The 15,916-nt window shown below is 42.2% G+C and overlaps 1 protein-coding gene across 15 annotated transcripts in view; it reads right to left on the bottom strand.

Moving 5' to 3' along the window:
- Positions 1-1,523, bottom strand: part of SRRM1 (serine and arginine repetitive matrix 1) — a 29,265-nt gene extending 27,742 nt beyond the window's left edge. For 8 of the 15 annotated variants that reach the window (XM_032495499.1, XM_032495500.1, XM_032495501.1 and 5 more), the window contains exon 1: positions 1,383-1,523. In XM_032495499.1, coding sequence (XP_032351390.1) covers positions 1,383-1,403 — 21 coding nt within the window. In that variant the 5' untranslated portion in view covers positions 1,404-1,523. Of the gene's footprint in view, positions 1-1,006; positions 1,149-1,382 lie in introns of those variants that run through there. The other 7 variants (XM_032495498.1, XM_032495502.1, XM_032495503.1 and 4 more) reach the window with 3 other exon arrangements.
- Positions 1,524-15,916: the final 14,393 nt, after the last annotated feature.

Here is a 15,916-nt window from a genome sequence, read left to right as displayed (position 1 = left end):
CTTTGATGGAAATTATGAAATGGAGACTTCATTTCAGCGTGAAAATTCAATTAACTCTCATTTTAAAGTGTCACTGCATAAATAATCATAGTATTGTTTGCATAACCTAAGAACAAATGATCGGCTGAGTTAAGTCAAATGCTTGGAACAAAACTTTGGCCTTTAATGAAAAACTAGTTGGCAAATTTAAATTTAAGTGAAAAGGAATTTTAATGCTAGCTTTGGAGTATCAAGAGGTATCTTTACTAAAGTCTCGGTCTTCCCCTCTTCTAACTTTTCCTTTAAAAGCGTACATACAAACTGCATATTATATGCTCCAGGGAGTGGAAAGAGCCAACCTACATATAAGTATACAGATTCTGACTTAGACCAACTAGTCTCTATACGGTCCGTTCTGCATTCAAAGGATTTTCAAACTCTAGTCCTATTAGTGTCACTTCGCACCCTTCTAGATCTCGACTGGGTGCTCATTTCCTGCAAGAGTGAAAAAGGGGACAAACAGGCTCCAGCATGCGCCCGATAAAGTACGGCCCCTGAGGGCCAACTACGACGAGGTAACGTCCCCGTCTGCGGGTGATGGGAGAAACAAGAGGCACCCTTTCTCCGGTGGACTTTCAAACGAGTAAAAACAAACGGGGGTGGGTACGGGAGCAGTGAGCGGGAAGGAGAGATGATGATCCACCCCACGCCCCGACTTCCATACACGCGCATACTTTTTGTTGCACCCTCTGCCCTGAGTCTCAGACTCAAACGTTCCAACTACAAATTATCTAAGTTCCCCTCCCTGAAGGGATATCAAATTGGGCGGGAGCTCCCGCGAACTCTGACCCGGAGCCTTCGCGAAGGCTTAAACCAGCGGGTGGGGGGAGGGGGTAGTGGGGGGGGTGTCGGCGCTCGCTTTCTCAAGAGAATCCGCTCAACGCTGTTTCCGGTCCTCCCGTAACACGCTCTCCTGGGGCGGCACCTCCAAACCCGTCCTCCCCGGGACCCTCCCGCCGCCAGTCACCTCAAGGTTTCCCTGTGGCCTCCCCCTAGGGACTTCCTCCTCGAGGGTCCGCTAGGCCCCAGGCCCCGATGGGGCGCGCGAGTCGGCCAGCAGGCCCCGCCAGGTAGGCGGGCGGCGAGGTACCGCTCCGGCCCATTCCCGCCGCCATTTTCCGGCGACCGTCGCCGCCGCGTAGGGGGACGATCCCGGAGGAGGAGACTGCGCAGGGGCGCACCGGTCTTCGCCGCAAGGCAGGGGGGAGCTCCCGCTAGCACCAAGTATCCCCAGGATCTTCGAAAACTCCGCTCGCTAGCCACCCCGTCCCGAGTATAGGCATTCTGCCGGGCCTTACCGATAAGACCCTCGGCTCACCCCAGATCCCCGCGCTTCTACTTACGCGGAAGAATCCCGCGTCCATCTTGCTGCCTCGCTCGGAGATCGCTCCCTATCCCAAGGTGCACCGCGCCGCCGCGACGGTGGGCGGGACCGACAAGGAAAGCCGAGCGCCGGGACGCAGCGCGCGCCACTCAGCCCGCCCCTCCAGCCGACACGAGGCCGCGCCTGCGCGGTGTGGCTAGCGCGCACCACGAGTGCGCACGCGCATTGGGGAAGGCGGGCTGCTTCCGTGCTCCGAGCCTCCCCAGTAGCCAGCCCGGAAGGAGAGCCTCGCGAGCGCAGCCAATGGTAGCGAGAGACAGAGAATCGTTGGGTCACCCCGCCCTGCGAATCCTTTTGTGGCGCTGAACCAGCGTGATTCGCGCACCGTGAATTGACCCATCCTTCAACCTGTAGTGGGGGGGAGGCCTCCCGCCCTGGGGGGTTCCGTGGAGCGATTGAAGAGAAAGGCTGTTACCTCAGAGTGACGCTCTTAATGCTGCCCGTGCGAAAAGGAGAAGCCTGCGGCCTCCCCTGCCGTTAAAAAAAAAAGTTGTGATTGTGTTGGTGTTACGAGTTTACCAGTTACTGAGATCGGGTTTGAAATATAAGCTATGTAGTATGAATGAAATCTGCATTCTGGCCCCGCTTCCTCGGCTTCCCTCTTATGTCCTCCCGACTCCCTCGCTCTGGGGAGAAAGTGGAACCGTCCACTAGATGAGTTTCGGTTTTGGCTGCCGGGTCCCCATGCTAACCGGCAGGAAGCTGATGACAGCCGTGGCCCCCAGGCAGGGAATGATGCAGAAGCTGCCGGCCCCCAGGCCTCTGCCTCGCTGGCCCAGCTCTGCTTCCTCAGCGCCTGCTCTGCGAGGGCCTCCGGCATCGGATCCCTTCTGCAAGATTTCCACTAATCGCTCCTTCTTCTGAGAGGAAGCATGTGACCCTTGTCTGGCCATCTTTTGTGAAGAACCCCCCCCCCGCCCCCACTGCACACAAACACTAATTTCCCTTTCCTGCTTTTTGTTCACTGCACTTATCACACTTGAAAATACGTATTCACTCTTGTGGCTTTAAATATCAACTCCCTGGTAACAACTTCATAGATTTCCAGCTCAGACTTCTCTCCCGAAATTCTAACATGTTTTGGCAACATTAACATTTCCACTTGGGTAGACATCCCACACTTAACATGAAGGGATCTGAGCTCTTGGTGTCCCCTCCCTTCTCTCCTTAACACCCTCCACCCCGCCCCAAACCCACCTGCTCCTCCCAAAGTCTTCCTGCCTTTGTTGATGGCAATGTCTTTTTTTTTCTTTAAGACACAGGGCTTGGTGGTGTTCATGACGACTCTTCCTCTTACATGTCACTTCCAAACCATCAAGAAAACCGTTCTCCTATCATCCTGGTTCAAAGCACCAACATCGTTGGCTTGAACTGTCCTGGCCCCCAAATGGTCTCCCTGCTTTTGCCTTTGCCACTCAGCATCTAATCTAAATGCAACAGTCAGAGTGATCCCATTAGAAAACCTTAGGCATGTCACTCTTAAGCTCAAAACCTTCCAATAGCCCCTCATTTTTCTCAGAATAAAAGTGGAATCCGACCTGATGCCCCCTTATTTCTTCTTTGATCTCATACATACCTATGATCTTCTTTGATCTCTCCTATACCCTAACACTGCTCATGGCTTGAACTTCTTAAGCTAGCTCCTACGTCAAGATCTTTGCACTGGTTGTTAACTTCTGCCTAGACTGCTCTTCCCCCAGGTATCTACTTGCAAATTTCAAAGTTTAACTCAAGTATCACCTACTCAGTGAGACTACTCTGACTGCCCCATTGGAAATACTCACATACTCTCTCTACACCCCTGATGCCTCTTAATCTACGCTGTTGCTCCACATAGCATTTATCACCTCCTAATATTTCAGTGTGTTTATTGTCTATTCCCCACACTAGAACATAAGCTCCTTGAAGTCAGAGCATTTGTCTTTTTTGTTCATTGATGTGGCCTTAGCACCTAGAACAGTGTCTGGCACATACTTTAGACTCAATAAAATTTGTTCAATGAAGACAAGGTTTATCAGAGGGTCAAAGATGGGAAAGCGACTGACTTTCACAGAACAAGCCAGGTAACCAGATGGAATGATGAAATCACAGTGCCCCACATCTTACTATTGTCTGATTCTGATCAGTCATTCTGCTTGATCCTCCCTTCACTGTCTCTGCTCTTCTGCAGCCAATCCTTTAAATGCTGGTTTTTCTTGTGGTTCTGTCATTGACTCTTTCCTTGTTTCCCTTAGCAAAGATGACCTAACTGTCCTCTCGTGGTTTCAGTTAACTTTTTGTCTCCAAACCTGAATATCTCTGGCACAGGTCTGCCCCAGACCTATATTTTCAACTTCCTGCGACATTCCCTTGGATGTCTTTAGGCACCTCAAACTCAACATGTCCCAAACTGAATTCATGTTCTCCACTTGTCTCACCGTCTGTCTTCCCATTCTCAGTGAATGAGCACACCTTTCTCCCTGTTATCATTCTTCTCTCTTCACACTCTACAGCAGTCAAATCTTGCCTTTTCACCTCGGTCAATTTCCTTCCAGCCCCATTGCCTCTTTAATTCAGGCAATTTGGATTATTGTCTGAATCATCGCACTGACCTGTTAACCATTTTCCCTGCCTTCATTGTTAATGTCTCTATCCCATTTCCAGAGTGATTTTCTAAGATAATAGTCTTGATCTTTTTCACTCCCTGGTTTAAAACCCATCAGTGGCTTCTCGTTGTCCTCCAGATAAAGCCCGAACTAGTTACAAAGCCCTTTATGATTTGTTTACTGCTCCCTTCTCCAGACTCATCTCCTGGGCTAAACTACTCCCCATCCCTCACCTCTAAACTCAGCCACACTGAACTACCGACACTGAACAGGTTAGGTTTCGAAAGTCAGTTTTCTGTCTGTATGTTGGTAAGCCAAAACTCAAATGTCACCTCCTGAGACAAGCCTTCTCTAATCAGCCTTCTGAAAATAGCAGAACCCTCACCCAACCAAGTCCTACTTTGCTTAATTTTTTTTCTTAGTACCTGACATTGTTACCTATTTTGTTTACATAGTTACTGTCTTTGTCCCATTAAAACAAACAAAAAATCACCACACGGGCAAGAATCTTCCCATCTTGTTCACCAAAAAAGCCTTAGTGTCTAGAACAGTATCTAGCACACTTGGAACTCAAATTTTGTTGAAGGAACGTATGAGTAGAGTCTAAGGCTCAGTCACCAAAGGCATTTCTACCGATGAGTGAGTCTGGTCTTGGAATGGTAACTTGATCCTATAAGGAAGAGTCCACATTGAAAATCTGCTGAGGCAGAGAGTCTCCTCCCTAGAGGTGGGGTGGAGAAGCACTTGGCAGCAAAGTTATTTGTGGACACTGTCTCATGTAAACTCTGATGCAGTGCAGATCAAAATGGGCCTTAAACATAAGAAGCCATCCCCAGGGGCTCTTTGCTAGGCAAGGTCTTAAAGTCCCCAGATAAAACTCTGAACCTCAAAAAGCTAAAAGGCATCCAACTGCAGTGCTGATTCTCTAGGCACAGGCTCCAATTCATCAACCACTCTTCCTCATTGCTTGTTGATTGCTGTTGATGCTATAGGCATCTCACCTATTGCCTCCATCCTTAAGAATGACTCCTACCAAAAATAATTCACAGATGTGCCCAAAGATGCTTTCCAGAGCAAAATGCATTTGCTTTTATCCATTAGTCATTTTTATCTCAATGATGAGGTTATTTTAGTCTCTAGCTTGTTTGGAAACTAGTGTTTCGTTTGAGATTGATGAAGGTCAGAAATCTCTTGGCAAAAGATAAAGAGAAATAAAAGCTTAGTTGAATTTACCATTAATAGATCAGGCTGTCAAACTATAAAAAGATTTCTAGCTGTTTTTGCATATATAAATATCCAATATATAGGACATGGAAGTAGCAGTCTGGGATTTTCTGCAACACTTTCCTAGTCTAATAATGAGGCACTAGATGGCGTTCTACCCTCTTGGGATAGCATGCCTACTTGATTGGCCAGGACTTGTTACTAGAAATAAATTATCACAAAGACATGTGGTTTGATTGGTTGCTTTTTACTGAGCCTTTCCTGTATGCTCAGCATGGTGTTCTTAGATGTAGTCAAAGGTACAAAGGAAGTTTAAGACAGTCCTGAGCGAGCTTATAATAAAGCCAGAAAGGTAACAGCAACAAGCATAAAGGAATAGTGTAACTGTCTGCTTTGCTTTCAGTTCCATAGAAAGCCCCCCACAGATGTTGTATTCAGGCATTCTGTCAGCATATTTTTTTTTTATAAAAAGGCTTGAAGAACAACAGAAATGTCCATCGATGGGGAATGACGAGCCACAGTCGGGAGAATTCCCTTTTCCCATCTGTGTTCTCTTCTGTTTAAATGACAGTATCTTTCTTTTATGTAGGGCCTCTAGTAATAGTGATGCAGGACTATGGATGTGGGACGTGAGGAGGACTGTGTCCCAGGTCTCAGTTGAGCCTCTGGGATGTGCCCTGCCAAGTGTGGGTCCTTGGCTTGGCGCAGGAAAGAATTCAATTGCGAGCCACCATTGAGTAAAGGTAGATTTATTTAGACAGATACATACTGCATAGAGTGTAAGGCAAGAAAAAGGCAAAGAAAGAGGTATGGGAATCGGGTGCTCAGGTTAAATTAAGAGTAGGTACACACTCCATAGACAGTGTGCGGGCCGTCTCCAAAGGGGAGAGAGTGAAAAAAGGACACTAGGCGTGGTTTTGCCAGTTTTTATGGGCTTAGTAGCTTTACACACGTACAGGTGGGACCATTCCAGCTGCCCTGGGGAAGGGGCTGAGATTCCCAGGAATTGGGCCACCGCCCATTCTTTGGCCTTTTGCTGTTAGCCCTGGGACTGTCATGGCGCCTGCGGGCAGGTTATTTATCACTCTGTTACAATGAGCATATAATGAAGCTCAAAGTCTACTAGAAGTTAAACCTCTTAATCCTTAAGGCCAACTGGGAGTTGAATCTTCCACCATTTTGGTGAATCTTCCACCATTTTGGTGTTAAACTGCTATCATTCCTTGAGTGGCTGTGCCCTGCCCTCTTCCCTCCTGTCTCAGTAGCATTGACCATTTTGCAGGCAGACTATGTCAGACTTCACATTAACGCTTTAAAAGCTTTAGATAATCCAGTCCTCACAATAATGTGTAGTAGGTTGCTATGGGCTGAATTGTGTACCCCCCCCCCCAAGATTCAATGTTGAAGGCTTAACCCCTGGTACCTCTTTGTGACTGTGTTTGGAATCAGGGCTCTTTAAAGAGGTAATTAAGTTAAAATTAAGTCATTAGGTGGGCCTTAATCCAATATGATTTGGTGTATTTACAAGAGGAAATTAAGACGCAAACATGCATACAGACAGAAGACCAGGTGCAGATGGATGGAGAAGGTAGCCATCCACAAGCCAAGGAGAGAGGTTTCAGAAGAAACCAGCCCAACCCTGCCAACACCTTGTTCTCAGACCTCTAGCCTCCAGAATTGCGAGAAAATACATTTCTGTTGTTTAAATCACCCAGGTTGCGGGTAGAGTATATCTTAGCGGTAGAGTGTATACTTAGCATGCATGAGGTCCTGGGTTCAATCCCTGTACTTCCATTAAAAATAAATAAACCTAACCCACCAAAATAAATAAATAAATCACCCAGATTGTGTTACTTTGTTAGAGCAACTCTCACAAGCTAATACATAGATATTATCCCCATTCTAGAGATGAGTTAAGTGAGATCCAGGAAGGAGACGTTAGTTGCCTAAAATCACACGGCCAGCATACAACAGAACCCAAGTTTAGGGTTAGAACTCAAGTTAGGATTTTGTCTGTCTGCTGAGGGTTGAGACCACAACATTACAATGGCTTGACATTCATGTAGGTGTTATGCAAAATGGCTGGAGGAGGGAATGTAGACTGACTTTATCCTACTGGTCAGTAAGGAACGAGCCTTCTTAATCTGGTCAGTGTCACCCAGATGAGAGGAAGGGAAAGCCAGAGAGGCCTGGGTCAATTGTCTTCACCTTCAGTTCCAGACTTTTCTGACAGTGGTGGCCATAAGCAGTCTGTGATTTAAATCATTCTTGACTTCATTTAAAATCAGCAACAACTCCTGTTACTCTAAGCAGTCTTTCTCTTTTCTCTTTGTCTCCCACACCCAAATTCCCTAGCTGGACCAGGTCCTTATCACATTGTCTTATACATATAAGGCTGGCTAGAGACCAGACACAAGGATACAAGTGAGCAAATATGAATTTGGATGACACAACTTCCCTTCGGACCTTGTCGAATTCCTGAAAGGTTGTGGTCCAGTGACCCATTGGCAATGGATAAAGACATTTAGGCCAGGTATAGAGTGTGTGAATTATGACTTGACCCATTGCTTACATCCCAAGGAGGGTCACCACATCTTATCAACAAATTGGGGTTGTCTAACTCACACGTCAACCTACAACAAGACATGTGGGGGTAGTACTGCCAGCATGTGCCCTAATCTATATCTAGACACCTGCTTCCACAGTAGGAGTGTCATCAGCCCTCCATTCTTTTAGGGCCCAGGCAGCACCTAGAAAAAGAGTGAGGAGTTTCCCTACCTGCATGGGCTATCATAGGCACCCATCCAGAGGGTAAGATGCTGTGGCTTTTAACCCTACTCCAAAGAAGTATGTGTAAATGTAATGTGCATTAATAGAAATGTTAATCTAGAATAAGTAAACATTTTAAATTGAAAAATTACAATAAAAAATACAAAATTTTTAAAAGGCTACCTCTGGTCTGTTTCTATTTCTTATATAAAGCCAGTTAAATGAATACAAAACAATTTACCGCACATCTTAGACACTCTATGGCTTTCACACCCAGAAGGTGGTGTTCTTTCCTGGAGGCTGAATTTTCATTTGCCTTGAACATTTAAGAGACACATCTGGATAGTCTTTCTTGCATCACCCCAAGCTCCTCAAGCTGGTGATTTTTTAAAATGTAGATTCTTGGATCTCACTGCCAGAGTTGTGATCTGTGTGGAAGGCAGGAATCTGTATTTTAAATAAACAGTCCCAGGAAATTCTGATAAGGAACCTCACTTTGAGAAACATTTTTGATTTTTTACTAAGACCCTGAGAGCTGATTCCTAAAGCCAGAATCCTCTGCTTTAGACTCTCAGGATAGTTTATGTCCCGTAACTAGCTTTCCCCTGGTAAATCTCTGCAGACCTCCACAATGGAAGCCAATATTTACTATGTCCTCCAGAGGCTCCTTCTACATATAGTCCAACCCCTAACTTTCTCTTCTTGTGGAGTAAACACAATTTCTCCAGGGTGGCTCTGGAGGGACTGCCAAGCTGAGCCATCAAAGGCCCCTCTCTCAAACCTCAGAGAAGAACTGGGGAACTCTGACCCCAGAAAATGGGACCCTAACTGTTACAGACTACCTCTAAATGCCCCCTCTTCAGCTAGTAGCCAAAAACTGGGTTCACATCTTGGTGGGTGTCGAGCCAAAAGACACAACCAAGCCAAAGGTCAGGAGAAGGAAGGATTTGTTACTTGCAGCGAGTAAGGAGACCACCAGGGATCTTCCCCAAAGCAGTGCCTCTCAGAACAGTGAAACTGGGGAAGTTTTAAGTAAGGGTATATGCATATTCATGAAGGGGCTTGTGCTGTGTGTAGACAGAATCCCACAGAAGCCAAGCTTCAGTTGACTGAAGTCATGAGGATCAGAAAAGGTCAATATCAACAGTTCTTAAATTCCAGTTGATGTGGTCGTTCAGGGCTTCAGGCTAACTTTTACCATCGAAAGAGAACTGATATATTACCTTTGCTATTGTTTCTTCTCTTGCCTGATAATTGGAAATGTTTCTGCATTCTTTTGTTCCTTTAAGATTATTAATTACTGAGACCTGTTCAAGGGCTAGGATTGTGGTCTTGTTTAGATTACAAAATGGCTTAGGCAATAAGTGGCTTCTCTTATGTCAAGAAAGTCATGCCTGGTTCTCTTTCTCCGGGGACCCCCATCCTATCTGCTTGCACAGCCACAACCCCTCAAAGTTTTGGGAAATCTGCTGTTGATCCCTAATAAGGACCATTGCTACCTATGGCAAATGCAAGAAATGAGGGACAGAATGAATAAAGTGGTCCCCAATTTGCCCCACCGCAAGCCCAAGCTGCCTCTGGGTTTTCCAGATAAGGAGGATTACCTGATCATTCTTCAGGACCTCATTTATCAAAATCTGTTCTAAAAGTTTGAGCATCAGTTCCAGCTCTCCAAGCCCTGGCATTTCAGGTCCAAGCTCTGTTTGACAGTCTTGTTTCTGGAAAGAGCCAAGACAGCCTCTCTTTACGCCTCAGCCCTTAGTGGTTTCATCAACAGAAGTACCTTTTTGGTGGTGGAGAGGAGGTTAAGCATTTGAGTCTGCCTTGAAGTCCAAAGCGATTTCTCCTCGATTATAAATACCTCTTACACCAATGTGATTCCAGTATATCTGAATCTCTAAGCATATACTGACACCTGGGTAGATGGTCTTCTGTGATCACTCTGGTCTGAACTGAAGGCAGATCACTTTTTTTTCCCTTGACAGACACTTGTGAATCCAAGTATGTGTATCGTGTCTGCCATAAACTTCTGACCTGTGAAACCATCTTCATGGGAAAGAGAAGTGTTTAGAGTTTTGATCCAGAAAAATTGAGTGTGAAAGGAGGGTGGAATCATTTAGATCTTGTGGGTTGTTATAAGGATTGTTAAAGAAAACTGGATTTTATAGATAATTTAGTTAATAGCATATGCCAAAGTTTTATTATAATCTTCCGCAAGGGAAAAGTGTGGGGCCAGCTGACATCCTTCAAAGTCCAACAACCCCCATTCCTGGGCTCTCAGATGTCTGCCTACGATCCCTCAATGGAAAAAATTACATTCTTTACTGGGCATGTTTGCCCTAACAAACTAATAGCCCTAGGTAATGCCTAATCTCACAATAGCTCAGGCTGGCTTATTTCAATCCACCTTATCAGAGTCAAAAACCCCACTGCCCCTTCACGGACCCTAAACTTCTTACCTCACCCACAACCAATCAGAGACTTGTGCACAAGCCAATCTTGTGACCCTACCTTATAAAAGGCCCCAACAATCAACCCTCAGTGCTCACACAGGCGTCTCTCAGCTGTGTCTATGGCAGCGTACCCTAATAAACTTTTATATTCTCATCCTTTGCATTTGACAAATTCTCTTACTGCCCTCAACACCAGCCACAGTGTGTCCCACAACCAAAAGGCTTTCAGTAAGCCAAATAAAATTTTTTTTCTATGGAAAAAAATGGATAGATAATCATTGTTAGATCAGATGAAGAAAGAAAAAAGTATTTCTAGACCTTTGATAGAAGACTCTCAGACCTTCAGATAAAAGTCTGTTGGGTAGGTGAGTAGCTAGTTTCCAGAATAGGTCTAATCCCATTAAAATTCATCAGAAAATTGCCTAAGCATTTTCTCAGACAAGTTGTTTCTGGTTTTGTTTTTCCTGGAGGGAAGCTGAGAATTAGACCCCACGAAAGCATTTTGCTCTAGAACAAGTTTAGGACAATTTACCTTTTACCAGGATTAAATACATTTTAACTGTAAAATATTTAGCATAGTGCTTTGTATATACAAATCTATAGAAGTCTTTGAGAGAGAGAGAGAAGAGATGTTGAGAGAGAAAGAGGAGAAAGGAAAAAAGAGAAAGTTCTTAGAATCCACATTTCTCTCTTTTTTAAGTCTTTACTCTTGTTAACTCTTGTTAAGCAAAATTACTCAAAATTTGAAAATAAGCTAAAAGGAATTATTGCATTTCCCTTCAGTAATTTGGGGCAGGCCCTATCAGTGATTATCCAATTCTTTAGACGGATGTATTTTATTTCATGTACTGTTTATTAAAACACTTTGAAACTCTATAAGTTTAGATATTAACTAATAGAAAACAGAGAGCAATGCAAATGATTTTTATCCAGTATCAATATAAAAATATTTCACCCATAGGGAAGATAATCCCAGAGATGATCCTTTTATTGCCTTTCAGACATTAATTGGTTTCCCTCCCTTTTTTTTTCTTCTGATTTTCAGTCTTTTATTCTCTCTGCTGAGATGTTATCTATTGATCTGTTTTTAAATTCACTGATCATTTCCTTGGTTGTTGTATCCAACCTAGTGTTAATCATATCCAAAGCACTTTCGATTGTAGGTACTGTATTTTCAGTTTTGGGATTTTTATTTGGTTTTTCCTTTGAGAGTTTCCAAATCTCTCCTAAAATTTCCCATTGATGCAGGAAAAATGGATGTGGAGCGTGAGAAGGGCCATGTCCCATGTCTCGGTTGAGCCCCTGGGACATGCCCTGCCAAGTGTGGGTCCTTGGCTTTGCGCAGGAGAGAATTCAAGTGCGAGCCACCGTTGAGTAAAGGTAGATTTACTTAGACAGATACATACTGCATAGAGTGTAAGGCAAGAAAAGGCAAGGAAAGAGGTGTGGGAGTTGGGTGCTCAGATTAAATTAAGAGTAGGTACACACTCTATAGACAGAGTGCAGGCTGTCTCTGAAAAGAAGGGAGTGAAAAAGGGCCACCAGGCATGGTGTTGCCAGTTTTTATGGGCTTAGTAGCTTCACACACGTACAGGTGTACAGGTGGGACCATTCCAGCTGCCCTGGGGAAGAGGCTGGGATTCCCAGGAATTGGGCCACTGCCCATTCTTTGGCCTTTTGTGGTTGGCCTTGGGACTGCCATGGTGCCTGCGGGCATGTTATTTATCATTCTGTTACAATGAGCATATAATGAAGCCCAAGGTCTACTAAACTCAAACCTCCGCCAGCTTAATCCTCAAGGCCAATTGGGAGTTGAATCTTCCACTATTTTGGTGTTAAATTGTTGTCATTCCTTGAATGGCTCTGCCCTTGCCCCCTTCCCTCCAGTCTCTCTTTGCCCACTATGTAGCTCTTCTTCCATAGACTTTTTAACAAATTTATCAATGTTATCTCATATTCTTTGTCTGCTAATTCCAGTGTGGGTCATTTGTGGGTGTCTTTATATTGACTCATTTTTCTCTTTATTACAGATCAGCTTCCTGTTTTGTTGAAAGTCTAACAATTTTATTATATACTGGATATTGTGGATGATAGGTCATAGAAACTGGATCCTGTTATCTTTCTCAGAAGAATGTTGTTTTATTCTAGCAGGCAATTAAATTACTGGCAGGTCACTTTGCCCATGTAAGGGCAGATACATTTCAGGAACTGGGATCTCAGAAAGAGAGAGAAAGAATAGGGGGGAAATGTTTTTGAAGAAATACTAGCCAAAAATTTGATTTAAAAAATAGCACCCAAAGATCCAGGAAGCTCAACCAAACTTACGGAGGATAAAACAAAGAAAGCCATACCTAGGCTGACCAGAAATCAACACACTGTAACTGACTATACTTCAATTAAAAAAAAAAAAAGATATTTAAAGTAGCCAGAGAAAGTAGATGCATTACAAACAGGGGAACAATGATAAGAGTGACAATGGATTTCTTATCTGATTGGAGGCTAGCAGATGATGGTAATACATATTCTAAGAAATGAAGGAAAAAATTAAAAGTCAGCCAAGAATTCTATATCCAGTGAAAATTTCTTTCAAAAATGAAGGTGAAATCAGGATTTTTTTCTAATAAATCAAAGCTGAATGATTTATCACCAGCAGACCCTCACCACAAGAAATTCTAAAGGAAATTAAATAGGCTGAAAGAAATTGACAGCAGTTGGAAATTTAGATCTATGGAAAGGAAAAACATTGGGGATGGAAGTAAGTGGGTGAATATTTAAAAAGACAACTTTTTGTTCTTAAATTTATTAAATGTCAATTGACTTTAAAGCAAAACTAATAAAAATGTAAGTTGGGATTCTTTTTTAACATATGTAGATGTAAAATATGTGCCAACAATGGCACAAGGACAGTAGGGGTGTAAGTGGAAACACACCACTGTAAAGATGTCCATTTTCTCCAAACTGATTTATTTTTATCACTCACTGTCCAATAAAAATCCAAACAGAATTTTTGAGGAACTTACAAGCTGATTCCATAACTTTTATAAAGACAAATATCCAAAAATAGCCACCGCTGAAGAGAAATTTAAGGTGCGAGACCTTGATCTACTGTATTAATTAAGAAAGTGCGATATCTATGCAGGGATTGACAGATTCACCAAAGAAAAACAATAGCATAGTAAAAAACCCCACGTGTATATGAAAACTTGATGTAAGACAAAATAGATACTTGGGAAAGGATGAGTGGCACTGAGACAACTGGTTGTGCGTGTAGAAAAAAATGAAACTGAATCTATTCTTCACACTATACACAAAAGTCAATTCCTAATGATTAAAGAGTTTCATATGAAAAACCAAAAATAAAGCTTCAAGCGAATATCTTTAAAGCCTAGGGATAGGAAAGATTTCCTTAAACAAGCTATTAAAAAAGTGCTAACTATAAAAGAAAAAAAAGGAAATTTTTGATTACATTAAATAAAAAAATGTTCATCAAAAGATACCATAAAGAGAAAAAAGTAAAAAAAAGAAAGATACCAAAAAGAGAGTCAAAAAGCTAAGTTGTAAACTGGGAAAAGATGCTTGCAACAATATTATTGTAACTGGGAAAAGATTAATATCTCGAATAGATACTATTACAAACTATAATAAACAAATAAGAAAAAAGACACACAACCCAATGGAAAGATGGGCAAAGACTTGAATGGAGATTTCACAGAAGAACTTATCAATGTACGACAAGATGCTTAATCTAAGAATCTAGGAAATGCAAATTAAGATCACAAGATACCAATTTACATCTACTAGACTATTCAAAATTAGGAAGTCTGGTAATATAAAGTGTTGTTGAAGATGTGGATTAAACAGAATTCCCATATATTGCTGGTGGAAGACTAAATTCGCATAAACACTTCAGACAACAATCTGGCATTATTGAATAAAATTAAAGATATGCAAACCTTATGACCCAGCCTCTCCACTCCAAACAAATACATGCATGTACCAAGAGACATGGATAAAGTATTCATAGCAATATTCTTTCTACTGGCAAAAACTTGGACATAAACCTAAATGTCATCAGGATAATGGATAAATAGATTGTAATATATTTCAGAAGTGGAACGTCATGCAGAAGGAAACAGAATTAAGTACAGCTACATGCAACAAAATAGATGAAACAGAAATATACAGTTAAGGGGAAAGAAACAAGTTGCAGAAGACTATGCACAATATGAGCTCATTTATTAAAAGCTGGGAAAAAACTAGCAGAACTACACAATGTATGATTTTAGGGAGCCACATCACACATTTATGACAAAATTGTTTTTTAAGGGTTTCAGCAAAGCATTTTATTCTTAATTTTTTTTCCTTGTTCATGTAGCCTTACTTCTTCTCCTCCTTCTTCATTCTTCATTCTTCATCCTTCTTTTTTATTGAAGTATAGTCAATTTACAATGCTAACTTCAGGTGTACAGTAAAGCAATTCAGTTATACATATACATACATACTTTTTTCAGTTTCTTTTCCATTAAGGCTCATTACAAGAAATTGAATATAGTTCCCTGTGCTGTACAGTAGGTTCTTGTTGTTTATCTATTTTATCTGTATGTGTACCTGAAATTTATTTATTTATTTATTTGTTTATTTATTGAACTATAGTCAGTTTACAATGTGTGAATTTCTGATGTACAGAATAATGCTTCAGTCATACATGAACACACATATATTCGTTTTCATATTCTTTTTCACCATAAGCTACTAAAAGATACTGCTCTACAGTATGAATTTGTTGTTAATCTATTTTATATATGTATTAGTTAGTATCTGCAAATCTCAAACTCCCAATTTATTCCTTCCCACCTCCTTCCCCACCAGGAACCGTAAGTTTGTTTTCTATGTCTGTGAGTCTGTTTTTTTTTTAGATTCCACATATAAGTGATATCATATGGTATTTTTCTTTCACTTTCTGGCTTATTTCACTTAGAATGACAATCTCCAGGTGCATCCATGTTGTTGCAAATGGCATTATTTTATTATTTCTTATGGCTGAATAGTATTCCATTGTATAAATATATCACAACTTCTTTATCCAGTCATCTGTCGATGGACATTTAGGTTGCTTCCATGTCTTGGCTGTTGTAAATAGTGTTGCTATGAACATTGGGGTGCAAGTAAGTAGTGCTGCCGTGAAAATTATTTTTAAAGTGAGGATCATTCAGGAAAGTGGCTCCCTCTAGGGGGCAGAAGAGAGGCTAAGGTGGGGAAAGGGCACAAGTGTAGATGAGGAAACAGTACTGGTAATGCTCCAATCCCTGAGTTGAGTTGGGGTGTGTTCAGAGCCACTTTTTAAAAAATGTTACATATTTTATTTGATGTTTTGCAAATACAACACAACATGGGGGAGAAAAACTCCTGGCATTTTGATTAGATCAAGAACTCCTTAATAGCTAGGATGCAAAAAGACAATA

The sequence above is a fragment of the Camelus ferus genome, chromosome 13 (genome assembly GCF_009834535.1).
Source record: "Camelus ferus isolate YT-003-E chromosome 13, BCGSAC_Cfer_1.0, whole genome shotgun sequence".
NCBI classification, from domain to species: domain Eukaryota; kingdom Metazoa; phylum Chordata; class Mammalia; order Artiodactyla; family Camelidae; genus Camelus; species Camelus ferus.
The sequence above is the reverse complement of the archived record's forward strand: the minus strand, read 5'-3'. Positions and strand labels throughout refer to the sequence as shown.